General features: G+C 33.9%; 1 protein-coding gene across 2 annotated transcripts in view; it reads left to right on the forward strand.

Annotated features, from left to right (window-relative positions):
- The window catches only part of LOC106882171 (uncharacterized), a 139,602-nt gene that overhangs the window by 94,933 nt on the left and 26,569 nt on the right, over positions 1-18,100 (forward strand). For both annotated transcript variants that reach the window (XM_014932757.3, XM_014932756.3), the window contains exons 8-12: positions 4,737-4,814; positions 6,343-6,533; positions 13,954-14,015; positions 16,708-16,814; positions 17,730-17,823. In XM_014932757.3, coding sequence (XP_014788243.2) covers positions 4,737-4,814; positions 6,343-6,533; positions 13,954-14,015; positions 16,708-16,814; positions 17,730-17,823 — 532 coding nt within the window. The remainder of the gene's footprint in view (positions 1-4,736; positions 4,815-6,342; positions 6,534-13,953; positions 14,016-16,707; positions 16,815-17,729; positions 17,824-18,100) is intronic.

Here is an 18,100-nt window from a genome sequence, read left to right on the forward strand (position 1 = left end):
ATGTGTTAAATGGTTTCTTTTATTTCCGACATATGTTTCAAAGATTTACAATTGGTTCATTCCAAAGGAATGAGTGATGTTGATAAGGATGTAATCTTCTCTTCAGGGAAATTCATAAGAACTAACTTAACCGTAAGACATTATTACCGAATGTGACAACTGCGAGTAGACAAGATTGCTACATATCTAATTTGAAAAAAACGTTGGAAAATGCAACGCTATGAGACAGTACATTGGGCGAGGAAGGAAGAAAAGAAGGAAAAAAGAGAAAATTAGAATCTGGAATGGAAAGTAAATAAAAAGATTTTAAACCAGATTAAAAATGAGAGAAAAGTATTTTATGTGTAATGGAAATGCAAAAGGGAAATAATCTTATATTTATACTTGTAGTGTTGACATATATATATATATATATATATATATATATATATACACACACACATGATGAACGTATGGTAATAAAGGTAATAGCAATGTTATTTATATAGGAAAATGATGCTTGTGTGTACTAGTAGTAGATCAAGTGTTTAACAATATATAAAGGTGATGAATGCTCTGTTGATCTAAAGAGAGATTTTTAATCTGGTTTAAAAACATTTTATTTACTTTCCATTCCAGATTCTAATTTTCTCTTTTTTCCTTCTTTTCTTCCTTCCTTGTCCAACGTACTGTCTCGTAGCATTGCATTTTCCAACGGTTTTTTCAAATAAGATATGTAGCAATCTTCTCTACCCGCAGTTGTCACATTCGGTAATAATGTCTTACGGTTAAGTTGGTTCTTATGAATTTCCCTGAAGAGAAGATTACATCTTTATCAACATCACTCATTCCTTTGGAATGTACCAATTGTAAATCTTCGAAACATATGTCGGAAATAAAAGAAATCATTTAACACATGTGTATAACTCCATTTATTATATTTTATATATATATATATATATATATATATATATAAACAGATAAAACATTACACTATGAGTAGTATGTTTTACCAAATGTTATATACACATTTATTCTTGAAGATAAAAGCATTAATCTTTTTTTAATACCAACCTACTCAAGACTGCATGAAGGCGCATAGCTCAGTGGTTAGAGAGTTGGGCAGTGAGTTCGATTCATTGACTGGGGTGTGTGTTGTGTTCTTGAGCAAGACACTTTATTTCATGTTGCTCCAATTCACTCAGCTATAGAAATGAGTTGCGACATCACTGGTGCCAAGCTCTATTGGTCTTTGCCTTTCCTTTGGATAACATCGGTGATGTGGAGAAGGAAAACTGGTATGAGTGGGTGACTGCTGGTCTTCCGTAAACAACCTTGCTTGGACTTGTGCCTTGGAGGGTAACTTTCTAGGTGCAATCCCATGGTCATTCATGACTGAAGGGGATCTTTACACTTTACCCATTACCCAAAGCTGTCCATAGTTCTATGATACAAACTTTCTGTTTTAAATTAATGTACATCAAAATTAATTTCAGTTCAAAATCCCAGCTTAATAATGACAATTATTTTACTAAATCCTTCGTTAATTTCAAAATTAGAAGTAGTGTATTTCAACAGAAATATAACAAGAGGATTAATTTATGATTTTATGTTTTACCAAACCTTACATAGTTTTTTTTTTTTTTTTTTTTGATATATATAAAGACATATGAAAAGTTTATACTGTGAGTATGTGCATTTTACCAAATGCTATTACAGTTCCCTATGTATATAAAAAAAATAGGTAACTAAGTCTATCACAAACCTTTTGTAGGATCATAAGCCTAGAGCTTATCCCAGTTTCCATAGGTGTATAAGCAAGTGAGAGCAGAATACTCTCTTTGGGCAGGATGCCAATCTGTCAAAGAGTTAACTCCCAGCTGTTATTGGTGCTCATTTTTGGTTGAGTGGACTAAAGCAACGGAAAATGAAGTGTTTTCTGCTCAAAAAAATAACACACCACCCAATCTGGGAAATGAAATGATGACATCGTGATTGTGAGTCCAATGCTCCTAACCACTAGGTCTCATGCTTTTATTCTTCATATATAAAGACATATAGAAATGTTATGTTATGAGTTTGTGCTTCCTTTATAAAGTTTATATACAGTTATTTATACAAAATTTATATGAAACAGACAGACAACTCTGTATATTAAAAACTCCTCTCAAACATCATAACAAAAACATGCAAAATGACACCCTGAAATACATAAAATAACATTAACAAGTGTGCACAGATATTACCACACAACTAAAAGTAAACGATTGAGTGAAATGGTTAATAAAGGACCACAAAAAAATTTCATTAGCAGACATTAAATGTAAATTAATAAGCATGTTACTGCAGTGTGGTCTAGAAGTTTACGTTGCAACCATGTGGTTCTGGATTTGGTTTGATATCACTGTGTGGTACTTTTGGAAAATGTCTTCTACTATAGTCTCTGGTTGAACAATGCTTTGTGGGTGGAATTTGAGAACCAGAAATGAAATTAGAAACACGAGCTCGAAGTAGCCATTTATGCATGAGTCATTCACAAAGGTTTTTTAAACAAAAGAACATAAGGATAGGTGATTTGGTCAAACTTTGATTTCATATTTCAAAAAATATTCAGACGGTGGATATTCAGAAGAAAACCAGAATCAGTTTACCAGCTGATGATTGGAAACAAGCTACTCTGATACATGAAATCAGAGCCTTTCACTTATAATGTAGTAAAGAATATTCTATATTTATATTGAGTCCTGTAATTTATCACTTCTGGTGAATCAACAGAGATTTGTGTGTGTGTGCGTGTGTCTAAGGAACATTATTAGCCCTCTATGATGGGTGAGTCCTTTATGGAAAATATTCCTCTTGCATATGTATGAATCATGTCTGAGATATGTTTGTTTACTAAATACCCAGTTTGCTTTATTTGTTTATGTATTTATTTATTTATACTTGTGTTTATAGCAAGGTGATAAACAACTGTCTAAATAAGTTAAAGCTACACAAACACACACACACTTACATTATTGACTTGTTCTTAAGGAAGCCAGTGGGCTGATGAGCTCCTATATGGTAAATTTTCCTCTTGAACAACAGCAAGTTAATGACTGCAAGGAAAGCAATTGCATTTTAGAGGGCTAACATTCAAAAGCAAAGAGACTGAGAATAGTAGTTAACATGGAGCCTGAGTTGATAGATACAATGAGAGGAGAGATAGATGAGTAAGCTTGTTGGGCTTGGTTAAAGATAGCATGTGAGTAGCCAACACTGAGGCTTAGGAAGCTATTGTAGTGGTAGGAGTATAAAGAGAAGAGATAAGCACACCTGTGGGAGAAAGGTTGAGTGTTTCTGTAACTGATTTCATATCAATCATTTAAGTAACCTTACTTTGGATATATTCTGTGATGTGTGCGTGTGTGTGTGTGTGTGTGCATGGTGATTTGTTGTGTTTCAAAGGACATGTGAAGCTAAATGAAGTCACAGTCATGAGCAGTGACAGATGTGAGGCACCTGTGCTGGTGACATGTGAAAGGCACCCATGCTAGTGACATGTGAAAGGCACCCATGCTAGTGACATGTGAGAGGCATCTATCCAATGACATGTAAGAGGTACCTGTGCTAGCGACATGTAAAAGACACCCAGTACACTCTGTGGAGTGGTTGGCATTGGGAAGGGCATCCAGCTGTAGAAATCAAGCCAAAACACAATTAGAGCCTGGTACAGCTCTCTAGCTTACCGGTTCCAGTCAAACCATCTAACCCATGCCAGCATAGAAAACTGATGTTAAATGATAATAATGATGATGATGATGATGATATATATATATTTATATAATGGGGTATTAGTTTTAGAACTTGCCTGAAAACCCTTTGCATCTACAGACAAAACTCAGAGCAGCAAGTGACTGACTTGACCAAAATAAAATATATTATTTATCTCAACTATGGTGCTAATTATTCTTTTTTCCAACAGTTTTATGTGCACACACATGCACACATGTGCACGCTCACACACACACACACACACACATGGTGGTTGGGAAGTGATCTTCTTAACCACTCAGCCATGTCTGGCCCAAATATTCTATGTTTTATGTTAAAACTGACCAGATCCAACCTCTCATACCTACCCTACAATGCCATTCTCAAAATATACAAACACATCATCAAAATTTCCAAGCTATGAGATAATGCATGACTAAGCATTACATTTGACAAAGAAATAAGAATGCTAAAAGGTTAAATAATTTTTTTTTTCTTAACTTTAAAACATTTTCTTTCTTATTAAAGTTTCCAGTTTCTTTCTTTTGTCTTATTTTTAATTATGTCATTAAGTCAAAAAAATTGAGAACTATCATTATAGAAGTTCGTTTGTTGAAGCCAACAAAGGAACTTCTATAATGATGGTTCTCAGTTCTCAATATATCTATGTTGTTTTTGTTATTAATAGTAGAACTATATGTTCTTTAACTTTGTTTTAGCTAACATGGCTGGAGCCATACTGGAGCACTACCTACAGAGTTGATTGTTCTGTGGCTTTTGTTTGTTTGTTTGTGTGTGTGTGAGAGAGAGAGCGAGGAGAGAGAGAGAGAGAGAGAGAGAGAGAGGAGAGAGAGAGAGAGAGAGGGGAGAGAGAGAGAGAGAGAGAGAGAGAGAGAGAGGAGAGAGAGAGAGAGAGGGGAGAGAGAGAGAGAGAGAGAGAGAGAGAGAGAGAGAGAGAGAGAGTAATATACAAGTATTCTAAATGTAGAATCTATAAATTTCAGCCTTGCTGGTCACATCATCGAATGTGGAGCTCAAGCTACAGGTGGAGTCTTTACTGATTGGCAGACTGTTCATAATTGGTATGTCCTCTCCATTTTCCTAATTTACCTTAATCCTTCCACTTATTATTATTATTATTATTACTGTTGTTGTTGTTGTTGTTGTTGTTGTTTAGCCAAAGTGTTGTAGTGTTGAAAAGAATACTTTGCAGCATGTGTTTTTCGTTTTCTACATTCCATGTTCAAATCCCACTGAGGCCATCTCTACCTTCCATCCCTCCAAAGTTGTTAAAATAAAGTACTATCACTAGGTTCGATAGTATACAGCAACCTTTTCTGGCCTTATGCCTATATCAGAACCAATTAAAAAGGTGGCAAGTTGGCAGAATCATTTGAGTGTCAGAAGACATTCCTTGTAGAATTTGATATTCTCAGTTCATCTTTACCTGAGGTCATCTATATCTTTCATACCATCAGGGTCAATAAAATAAGGTATCAGCTAACTACAGCCAATGAAGTAATCAACTAATCCTCACCTCTCAAAATTGCTGGACTTGTACCTAAATCAGAAATAATAATCATCATTGTCATCATCGTCATCATTATCATCATCATAGCTTGAATTCAGTTGTACTCCATTCCTGACAATAATTTCTGAAGAACTGAGGACATTATATTAGTGATAGAAAAGGCAGAGAGAGGACACAACATGCCTGTGTGCCAGAGGCTTGAATGTCAATTAATTGTATGACCTTTCTTTAGATACAGTGTACATCTCAACCTTTTATGGTACATTTGATAAAATTAGTGAATGAATAAATGAATAAATAATAAATAAATAAATAAATAACAGTAGTGGTATAGCTAAAGTGTGTGCTTTCCCCAAATGTAGGTTTATACAGCTGGCCCAAAAGCTAAGCTACTGAATAAAAGGCAGATTATTTTAATCATAATTAAATTTACACAGTAATTTGTTATCTATTTGTTTTTATACTGTCCCATTAAGCATGTGCTTTTTGTTTTTAGCTATTTCTCATGAGTTAGTGCTCCTTGTGTTAAATTTTTATAGAAATAACTGGAGAAGAATTTCTGTATATAACTCACTTATAACACAATGCCCTATTCATGTTTTTAATCTGAAGAAAGATTATTTTTGAAAATGTGTTGAAAAGTTTTGTTCTTGTTTAAATATTTTATTTCCAAGAAAAATTGTGACTCCCTTCTAAGGATCCAGTATCTCCAAAGAATCCCTTCCCTTGATGTTTGCTGTCCTCTTCTCAACAATATCCTTAAAAGAGTGCTACCATCTAAGTTAAAAACCACTAGGCGCAGCAGTTCTATCTCAGATGTGGAAGTAGTATTCCCTGGTGGATTTCACTTGAACTTTGTAAATGGCTAATAGTTATTAAAGGTTCAATTATTTTCAGGTCCTGAAGAGAAAACCTTATTTTTAGGCTACTTTCTTGAATCTTTGTATACACAGCAGCAACACAGTGTCAAATTTGGAAACAATACTCTGTTTATTCCATTGTAGAATATGGAAAGAAACATTTCCGGTCTTCATCTATGTAATAATAATATTCTTTGTTAATTTTTTTCTTTCTTTTAGGGACAATATTGGGTTTCCTATTGTAGAATTTTCTGCTAATGGTTCCTTCAGTGTGAGTAAGCCACCATCAACTGGAGGTCTGGTTTCAAAAGGAACTGTATGTGAACAATTGCTGTATGAGATTGGTGACCCTAAAAATTATATCCTACCTGATATAATTTGTGACTTCAGCCAAGTACAGGTTTTTGAATGTGAGTTCTCTTTTATTGCCGTTGTTTTATCCCAGTCAAATTTAATCCAGCCATATCTGACCCAAATATTCGACCTGTTTTATGCTAAAATTGACCAGATCCAACCTCTCACACCTACCCTACAATGTCATTCTAAAAACATACAATCACATCATCAGAATCTTGAGGCTATAAGATAATGTATAATAATTCAAAACAATATGAATGTTTGAGAGAGTATTCTGAATGTTAAAGGGTTAAAGTGGGAAATTGGCTGTATCATTAGAGCAATGGGAAAGAAGACATTCTGCATATTTATTCTAGCTCTTTACATTGTGAGTTCAAATCCCAGCATGGTGAACCTTTTGGGGTTGATAAAGTAAAGTAAAAGTTTGATGGTATTCACTAACTCACTCTCTTCCCTCAAAATTAGAAACAATGAAACAATGTTGTTGCTTAACCCCAGGCCAATCCTGTTTGAGGAAACCTTTAGTCAAAGGTGTGACAACATGACTATTTCATCTTTTTCAGACATAGTGTATCAAGGACTACAGGATCTAATTTGCCTTTCTAGTCTGTTTTATTTATTTTTTTAATGTAGTATGATTTGAGTAAGATTTGACTACTGTTTCTTACATATCAGGCCACTAAGAAGAGACTCCTATTAACTCATATAAATGTTTGTCTTTTTTTGTGTCTATGTGTGTTGTTCAGTTCTGTCCTAAAGATTTTGATTGTTCATTATCTTACATCATAAAGACACATCTGACACCTCTCATTTGCTATGCCTTCTTTGAGGCAGAAAATAAGCTCTCTTGTTACTCTACACTTAAATGAAGACCTGGTAGGGGTTGGTGAGATGGACTCAAGTGAATCTTAATCCAAAGACATAGTCTCTAGTGGTGGTATAATAGTACCACGACCACCACCAATAACAATAATAGTCTCAGGAATAAAAGTCTCTGAAATTTGAGGGGGGCGAGCTAGTTGATTGCATTGAACCCAGTGCTCAACTGGCATTTATTTTATTAACCCCCAAAATAATAATAATGTTAAATTAAACTACAGTTAAATGAAGTTCCTATTATCAGAAATATGGTACAGGTGAATCCAAAGACAGTATTCAATGTTGTGATGTTACTATTAGCTCTAACTAGAATTAAACTTGGAGGGTGGTGGATATTAACTGATACCATTTACAGGAATGTAGTACAAATAAATCCAAAGGCAATGTCTCCAATGATGTGACAGTACTAATAAGGAGGATTTCTGCCATTTGTGTGGTGCTACAAATTAATAGAAGAGGGATACAGATAATTAATTAATCAATCCTATTGCTTTACATTGCTGCTATTTATTCTATTGATGAACAGGAATAAAAATCTCAGAAAAAGTCACAATTTTGATCAGAAGAAATAAATTGCTATGTTCAATTTAAATGACATAAATAATAGAGTACTGCATTTGATTATATACATATATATATATATATGTATGTATGTATGTATGTATGTATGTATGCATGCATGCATGCATGTATGCATAATACGCGTCTTTTTCCAACAGAAAAAAAAAATCTCTGAAAAAAGAAATCGCCCCAGGTCTTATATATGAAGTTGAGCCTATATTACATGCTTGAATGCATTAAAATCTTTTTTTTTCTCTAAATATATGCTGCTGAAATTCAGGCGTATCTTTATGCCATCAAATACAGAAAATAAACAAATTATATTAAAAAGTATTTTTAAAAGATATTTTATTTAATATCTTGAATAAAAACAATGAAACAAAAAAAAATCAGATCATTTAATTACTGAAGTTTGTTTTGTGATTTCATTTTCTGTAACTCTTTGTTGGATTCATTTAAATGGGCCTAGAGAGATATAGAAAATAATGCTGGTTCTAGCAGGAATTGAACTCAGAACTAATATGTCCAAAACTAAATCCTTTAAGATATTTAGGCTAATACTTAACAGCTGTAATTCCATTCTGCTATCTTGTTCATTACCAATACTGTAAATTACTAGTGGAAAATCATTCCTCAAATTAATAGGTTACGGTAACCTATTTTTATTTCACCTCGTCTAAACTCTAAAAAATATATGTAAATTGATGATGATCATGATGATGATGAGGAGGAAGAGGAGGTTACTGTGTACAGTACTTGGGTTAAAAGAAGGGACAGAAAGTAGATATATATGTCAAGTAAAGGAAGACAGTTATGAAGGCCAAAAGTACATGCACAATATGGAGTAGTATTGGCAAATTTCAGGAGGCATGGAATTTTTGTAAGATGCAGTGTCCTGACAGAACTAACAATCAGTGCAGATACTTATTCAATGCATTGACAATTCAGTATTTTTTGTATATTACAAAATTCGTTGGCAACAGAGTTTGTATATATTAAATGTTTTTTGTTTTGTTTTATGATAGATGGTTTGAGGGTGTATTTTCCAAGCCTTTCTCCCAAATATTATTTATTATAAGATAATTTTTGGTTTTCTGGCTGAGGTTGTTACTTTGAATCCAGGTTAAAAAGTCACAGGCTTTGTCCTAGTGGGGTTTTAACCTAGTGGGGTTTTGACCTAGTGGGGTTTTGTCCAGATCCCATAAGTCGTAATTGTGACTTTTTCTTTCCTGTGACTTTATTACCAGCCACCATAACTTAATTGTAACTTTTTTCCTGTGACTTTATTACTGGCCACCATAAATTAATCCTGACTTTTTTTCCTAGCCAAAATTGTGACTTTATTACTGTGATTTTATTACAAGTGTACAATGTTTTATATCCAGTCTTCAGGGCTTACCAGCTTCCCAATTGGTTTCACACTAAGTATTAAACTGATTGGTTGAGATTGATCATAACGGATTCATAAAACTGTACACGTTAATTAATATATGTACTGTATTGACAAATATATGAGTACATATTTTTTTGGCTTACAAGCGTTCATATATCTATCTATCTATCTATCTATCTATCTATCTATCTATCTATCTATCTATCTATCTATCTATCTATCTATCTCTTGTATTTATTTGTATTAGTCACATTTGTGCATAAGTCACACCCTGGTTGTTTCAGTTACACTCAAGTATAAAACAGTCTGGCTTAGACATATACAGGAATAGATATGGTATCTTTGTAAGATGGAATACAAGAGTACTGAGAGAGACAGATGATATATGTAGTGTATATATACATATATGTAGTGTATGTATATATACATGTCCTGTATATATATACAGGACGTGTCCCGTATTTGATAATTTTGTTCTCTGTCTTGTACTGACCTTTCAGAGACATCTCAAATGTCCTGTATTTAGTTCATTTTCAAATCTCGTAATAAAAATATATTTTTATTACCTTCTTACGGTTCTTAGTTGTCACTTTATAAGTAATTATGCTTTCTTTTTCATATTCTCTTGATGAAAATAACCTTGTAAAGACCTCGTTTGGTCCTACCTGAGATTCAAAATCGAATCTAGAAGTTCTCCCTAGTCATACAGCCTATTGTTCTCTCAAGGAGGAATGCAGATTTATGTGTTTTCCACTTAACTCTTAACCCTTTCTATGCCATGAAAAGTTGAAACAGATAAGGAGTGACCTACATTAACTTATCCATTGTTAGAGAGGTATATCTGTTTTCTAGCTGGTCTGCATTCTTACAAATATGAGCAGTTCCAAGCAGACCACTAGAGGTAACCAGACCAAAGGAGAGAGAAAGCTTTGCTGTGTGCAGTCAGCAGTTATGATGTTTCACTATAAAACTTCTCTCTCCTGTCTCTCACTTTCACTAGCACCATTCTAAAAAACATCACTCTGTCTATCTTTTTCTTGCTACTAGAACAAAAAGAACATTATACACTCTCATACAAGGAAAAATTAACTCTTGTTCATTTTGTACAAGCCTGCCCATTGTTGTTTGGTTATACAAAGTAACGATAAATAAAATATATGTTATCAACAACTTCAACCACTGTCCTTATTCTTTGAGGTCTGGCACAATGACATTCACATTGACTTTCTCTTCAACATCACACCCATTACATATTGGTAACCACTCCATTACAATCAGTAACCCCGGGTCTCCGATGTGAGCATGGATAACACCATTATAATTGGTGACCCCCAATGTGATTCACCATTACATTTGGTGACCCCCAACGTGATTCACCATTACATTTGGTGACCCAAATTCAAAATGGATTACTGCCTTCTGATGATACATTAGCTGCTACAACTTAAATGAAATGAGGAAACTAGTGTTGCTAGAAGTTTGTACAAAACTGATGTGTTTGCAACTTAATACTTCAATAAGGTGTGTTTTTACTACTTGCCATGGCCCACTTTTTCTTCGGACTTAAAAACTAATCCATCCATCCCAAAATGCCAAAACATAAGTGTAAATTTCATGATGAATATTCCAGCAAATGGACATTTATCAAACAAGGCAGAAGCTATTTTGAAGCAAACTGTACTGTATGAAATTTCACTTCTAGTATTGAACATGACAGGAAGTCTGATATCAAGCAACCTACAGAAACAGCAAAGCACAAAAGTAGTATTGCCTCTACTTCAAAAGAAGCTGGTAAAATAACAAACTTCTTGATCGAGAAAAACACAGATGAAGAAAGTAAAATAATTGCCGCAGAAGTTGCAATGACATTTCATACTGTCTGTCATCATCAGTCATTTAGTTCAAATGACTGTACGAATATACTACTACCAACAGTATTTCTTGATTCTAAAACTGCATGCAAATTTTCAAGTGCAGGACTAAATGTGCTGCAATAATAAAAAATGTGGCTCCATATACTATTGCAGAGATTGTTAAAGATATAAATAACTCTTCTTTTTATGGCATATCTATAGATGCAAGTAATCACAATGCTGAGAAAATTTTCCTGTTGATTGTGCAATGTTTTTCACATGAAATGGGTTTGCTAATAAAGTTATTGTGAGTAAGATCCTTTCTAAACGAGACCTCAGAAACAATAGAGCCTTGTTGAGTTAGGACTGGATGTGAAGAAATGTATAGCTTTTGGTGGAGTTAACACAAATACTAATTTTGGTGGACATTTGCACATAGGCACAAATAATGTCTATTCAAAATTTAAGGAAAGCATGAGTGAATCGATGGAAGGTGTTGGATGTCCAGCCCATATTCTGCACAATGCTGCTCATACTGTGGCCAGTATTCTTTCTGTTGATATTGAAGTAATTGTTGTTAAATTGTTTTCATACTTTAGTATTTATACTGTTCAATCTGAGAAGTTCTGCAAGTTTGTTGGTATGTAATATGCCTTGATTCTCTCACATTCTAAACTCTTTGGCTTTCTTTGATGAGAAAAGCACTGAAATCTTTTTTTTACTCTGAAGAAAAGGTCCTCCAAATTCTTGTAAGATTCTTCAATAATTCGCCGAGCAAAGCCTACTTATATCTTGTTCACAGTTTTGAATATGCATTTAGCAATAGGATTATGAAGATTGAAAAGAGAGAAAACAGCATTATTTAAGTGCTTGGCTGTTTAAAAGAAAGAATTAATGAAAAGTTTATTCCTCTCAGTGTGAAGGATTGTCTTAATAATGACAATGTCAAATCTGAAGAGAAAAAGAAATTTCTACTTGAAGTGGATAACTACTACAGCACTTGTCATGACAATCTTGAGAAATGGGTTTCGTTTTTTGAAAATTTTGATAATTTTACATGGATATTATTAGATACAGTTCCAGCATGAGAACATGTAGAATCATCTTGTCTAGTGTTAAAAAAACAAAGATATAAGAACTGACAATAACATTCTTTTCTGTCAGTGGTCAACATTTAAAAAAACTCTTTGCTAAAGAGATGCAGATCAAACCTGATGGATGGAAGACCAAACTGTGCCATGAAAGATGGTTTTTTTATCCTTCAGCAAATTGAATTTCAAGAGCAATACTGTGAGTTGTTAATTTTGTGCCAGTTCTTATTTAGCATACCAGTGCATAATGCTAAATGTTGAGCTTGTTTTCTCAATGATGAATGTTCAGTGAACTGAAGAACGAAATAAGATGATTGTGGCTACAGTAGAAACTATCTTACAATGCACATGGAACACTAACTGTCAATGTAAAGAATTTCAAAAGCATGTGTTAGAAAAAAGGCACGTGTTAACAAAAGCCAAATCAAAAGTGAAATTTAACTAAAGGTGAAGTTTAATTCTTGTTCGGTCTGTTAAGAAAATTTTGCATGTAAGTTTATCAGTTTTGTTTCTGTTCATGTTCTCCATATGAAACACAACTTTTTAGTCTATTTTCTGTATTCTTTGCATTAACTAATAATTTTCTAAATTATTTCCTTTGCATTTTTCTATTGTCTCTATTGAATAAGAATTTTGCAAGTATTTCACTTTCTCAGTATTTCTTTTAATTTTGTTTCTGAGTGAGAAATTACCAAATTTGAAAACTGATTATGATCAAATTATAGTTTGGTATGCCAAAAACAGAATTATTTTAAAAAATTACCATCTTTGGTGGATGTACAGCACTCATAAACCACACTCATCCTGCTGCTAACCCTTTCCTATTTTTCAAATAAAGGATCTTGTATGTCATACATATTCAAAGGTATAAAACCATTGGACTATTTGTTGACATGGAAAAGGACAACAACACTGCTTGTAAGTCAACAATTTTTTTGGAAGTATAGATGAAGACAAACCTATGCACATACATATACATTTGTATACAGGAACAACATAGGTTTTCTGGATTATTGATTTCTTTTTCTGAATCAGGGATGGTCACTTTAGTCAACACACTCTAAATTAAACAAATAATAAATTTACTTAATTAAGTGAAATTTAGTCACCTGTTCATATATGCAAACATACATACATGCATGCGTACACACACAAAACAAACTTCTTTCAGTTTTCATCTGCCAAATCCACTCACAAAGCTTTGGTCAGCCTGGTACTTTAGTTGAAGGCATTTGTCCAAGTTGTCATGTATTAGGATTGAACCTGAAATGGCATGATTGGGAAACAAACTTCTTGACCATACAGCCATACCTACATCTATATTCCAGGTTCTATTGGCTAAAGAAAAAGATCAAGATCAGTCAAGTATCCCCTCCCTATTATGTTGCACATCTTGCAAGTCCGTCGCTAGAGTTTGATGCCTGGGTGTGCTTCAGAATATTCTGGGTGGGTACTAATTTGTAATAAGTAAAGTAAATCTGAGGGTGCACCTTTGACTAGTGAGGGGACAGTGCCATCCAGTGCACCCCCTTAGCAACGGGTATGAGATCTTTTTTTTTTTTTTCATTTGAATATTTACTTGGCAGTTGAATTCCCTGTTTTAGATCCTAGTTGCAATTATATGATTTCTGATGGCGAGCAACATCCATACACTTTGCAGTGTATTAAAATCATTATTCATTATTTTAATCTCTAGCTGAAAAGGATAGTGTTCAGGTGAAAGGAGCCCTTGGAAAACCTCCAACAAATGATTATAAGGTAAGTTTTACAATTTCCTTTTGGTGGGTGTAGGGTGTTTAAGTACATTTCATATTTTGTTGTTGTTGTTGTTGTCAATTGGTGGAACACTAGACAAAATACTTTGCTTGACATCATCCTCATTATTATTGTTGTTGTTGTTCTTGCTAAGGCAGAGCGCTGGCAGAATCATTAGTGTATCAAACAAGATGCTTTGTGGCAGTTCTTCTGGCTCTTTGCTTCCTGAATTCAAATCCTGCTGAGGTTAACTTTGCCTTTCATACTCTCAGAGTTGATAAAATAAATATCATTTCGGATCTTTTTTAAAACGGGGGCCACATTTTTCATTAACGAAACACTTTGAAACTTGGAACACTGGTAGAATGTGTCATATAAAACATCTTTTTCTCTTAATCTTCTTAAAAAAAAAAGAAATCCATAAGTTATTCCATGTTAAAGTTGTCGTATTTCTGTAATTTCAACCAATCACTGACGTCCATTCAGCCGATATACATTAAGTGCCGACTACATAAACAAACGATTCTGAAACAATTAACCCTAACCCTAACCCTAGGGTTAGGGTTAAGGTTAGGGTTAAAGCAAATTTAAAATGAAAAAAGCAAATAAAACGAAGGTATGGAGATTAAATACGCTTTACATCGCTTAATGAGCCAAAGGAGTAAATGTAAACAACTGAATACTTGTCAGTGATTGGTTGAAATTATCGAAATAAGACAATTTTTTACATGAAATAAATTCGAATACAAAAATATTTTTCTGTTCTATAACACAAAATAGATAAGTATACGAAGTTTGAAAGTCTTTCCGTACCAAAAACACTACGTAAAACATTAATGAAAAATGTGGCCCCCGTTTTAAAATAGATCCATCATTTCTTTTCTACTCTAGGTACAAGGCCTGAAATTTTGGGGCAGAGGGGGGGGGGCAGTCAATTAGATTGACTCTAGTATGCAACTGGTACTTAATTTATCGACCCCGAAAGGATGAAAGGCAAAGTTGACCTTGGCGGAATTTGAACTCAGAACATAAAAACAGACAAAATACTGCTAAGCATTTCGCCTGGCATGCTAACGTTTCTGCCAGCTTGCTACCTTAACCAATAATAATATCATTTGAGCACTAGATTTGGTGTTATCAACACAACCATCCGTCTTAAATTGCTGATTTTGTGCCAAAATTGGAAACCTTTATTATTATTACTTTTAAGGCAGCATGCTGGTAGAATAATTACAGAAACAGTAATTTAGGGTGGTGGATTGGAAAAATTGTTAGAATTTTCAAATAAAAACCTTGCTTTGCTTCTAACTTTTTATATTCTGAGTTCAGTTCCTGCTGGAGTCAACCTTGCTTTTCTTCCCTTCTGGATCAATAAAATAAAGCACCAATCAAGTACTAGGATCAATGGTATCAACTATCTTCAAAATTGTGCCATTATTATTATTTAGACGAACTTTCCTACCTTTTCGGACAAAACCTTTTGTAACCTTCGTCCTGTCTTTGTCCTTATATGTTTTTAATTGATATTAGCCCTTGTGGCCAATAAAACGAATTAATTATTATTATTATTTGTAGTAGTAGTAGTAGTAGTAGTAGTAGTAGTAGTAGTAGTAGTAGTAAGTAGTAGTAGTAGTATTAGTAGTAGTTGCAGCAGCAGCAGCAGTAGTAGCATTAACAGCAGCAGCAGCAAAAGCAGTAATAATAATAAAATTGCTTGGGTGTAATCATTAGCACCACAACAGTGTTTATAGCATTTGGATCGTTCCAGTAATGTCTTTTGGCTGTGTTAGCTGGCAGAACCATTACCATGCTGGACAAAATGCTTTGCAGCATTTCCTTCTGCTTTACATTATGAGTTCAAATGCCACTGAGGTCAATTTTGACTTTCATTCTTTTGGGGGTCAATAACCTAAGTACCATTTGAGAACTGGGGGGGGGTGTAATTGACTGACCACTCCCCCAAAATTTCAAGCTTTGTGCCTATTGCGGAAAGGATTATTGTTATTGGTCTTTTTCATTCCAAACTGCTAAGTTACAGGAATGTAAACAAACCAGCACCAGTGGTAGAGGACAAGACACAAATGCAAAAATGTGCATGCATACATACATACACATTCATGCATACATACATGATGTGCTTCCACACAGTTTCCATCTACCAAATTTACTCAAAGCATTGATCAACTTGGGACTATAGTAATAGACATTTTGCCCAAGGTGCTGTACAGTGGGACTGAACCTGAAACTACATGGTAGTAAAGTGAACCTTTTAACAATAAGGTCATGCCTGCACCTCCACACAGCCATGTCATACCACATGTGATACTCAGTTTCAGATATTGGCTATATTTCGGAATCATGGAACTGAGTAATCATATATGCTTTTGTATACATTTAGACCATTTCTCTAATCTGAGAGGTGTCAAAAATCTTTCCATATATGGAAATCCCTGAAAGGAGCTGCCTTTTCAGAGTGCTGCCTTCTGACCAAATCATTTGAAAAACAGTTTATAACTTTTTGATTTTTATGCATAGTAGAATTGAACTCAGAAACAAGGCAAATTTCTTAACTGGATGACTATGTTTTCATTTAAAGCTAAGAAGAAGCATAAAATTGTCAAGACTTCAAAGGATAAAGAAATATAAAAAGATTTTTAAAAAATCTTTGAAAGCTGATTTGCTCATTACTTTTCAGGTTACTGCCACATATGCTGATGGTTACCGTGTCACAGCTGTGACCTGTATTGGTGGACCACAGGCAGAAGAAAAAGCCAAAAAAACCACTGATGCCATCTTAAAAAGGTATGTTATTGTTTTATCTTTCAATGTTTTCTTGATCCCTAGATGAATGAATTAACAACATCATAGTCTGTTATTTATTCTGTACTGTGTCCATAATCAACTCACTTAACTTTCAACAGTCCAGTCTACCCAGTTGTTTGTAGGTACTACAGTGTGGTATAGTTCAAGGTATTTTGTCCATGACCAAGATGTGTAACTGTCAAATTCTGTAGTTCCTCTGTTCTATTTCCATACCTAAAGTAATCACACTGCTAGAAATATCAGCTATATTTCCCTCAGTTCACCCCTTCAGTATTAAAAACAGTGCGACATTGGATACTGTAGTCTTGGATATCCGCTATCTGCCAAAAAAAAAAAAAAAAGGATGGCTATTGTTTGAATGCCCATAGCCATCAACTTGGAGCTAAACAGTAATAATACTTTTTACGTTTATGCATTTGTTTTGCAAGATTCTTGAGGTGAAATCATGTGTTGAAACAGATATTGTTATTCTTGGGGATGGTTATATTTTTGCCAATCAAACATATGCACTATATATATATATATATATATATATATATATATATATATTGATCTTCACTTCAGTTTTATTATTATTTTAGTTTCTCTCTAAATGCTCTTTTGTCACACATTCTGTGACCTCTTCCTCAATTCTCTTCTTGCTCTGCTTACTACATTTTGTCTTTCTGTGGTATGTATCTTTATCTGCATGTGCATTTGTGTCTATATCTGTGTGTGTGTGTGTTTTGTGTTCCTCTATATGAGTTTATTTACTATACTGTTGATACACGCATCTTTTATTTATAAAGACACAAGATGCTGTTTAACATCTTGCCTGGCATGCTCATGATTCTGCTAACTTGCCACCTCTTTCTTACATTAATTATTAATCAGTGCCTTGTACTTTACTGTTAGATGCCGAAATATATTCAAACAGCTTAAACTTGGAGATTTTATCAGAGTCAACGTTGAAATTTTAGGATTTGAGTCAAAGAATGAAAATAAAGAGGTATATAAATTTTTTAATATTCATATATATATATATCTGCAGCTTCTGTCATTCTTCAATTCAGAAACAACTAAGTCTTGTACTGGTAGCTTAAAAAAGAGTCACTTAAAATAGAATTAATATCAAAAGGTGTAGGCAAACCTGTCTTTTGAAAATTCATGATTAAAGATTTCTAAATATTTTCTCGATAGGGTTGTTACTAACAGAGCCAATAGTTTGATGGAATCTTGACTGAAAGGTTGAAAGTTTGTATATTACCACAATCATTTCACTCTAT

This window comes from Octopus bimaculoides, chromosome Z (genome assembly GCF_046866305.1).
Source record: "Octopus bimaculoides isolate indiv1 chromosome Z, ASM4686630v1, whole genome shotgun sequence".
NCBI classification, from domain to species: Eukaryota; Metazoa; Mollusca; class Cephalopoda; order Octopoda; family Octopodidae; genus Octopus; species Octopus bimaculoides.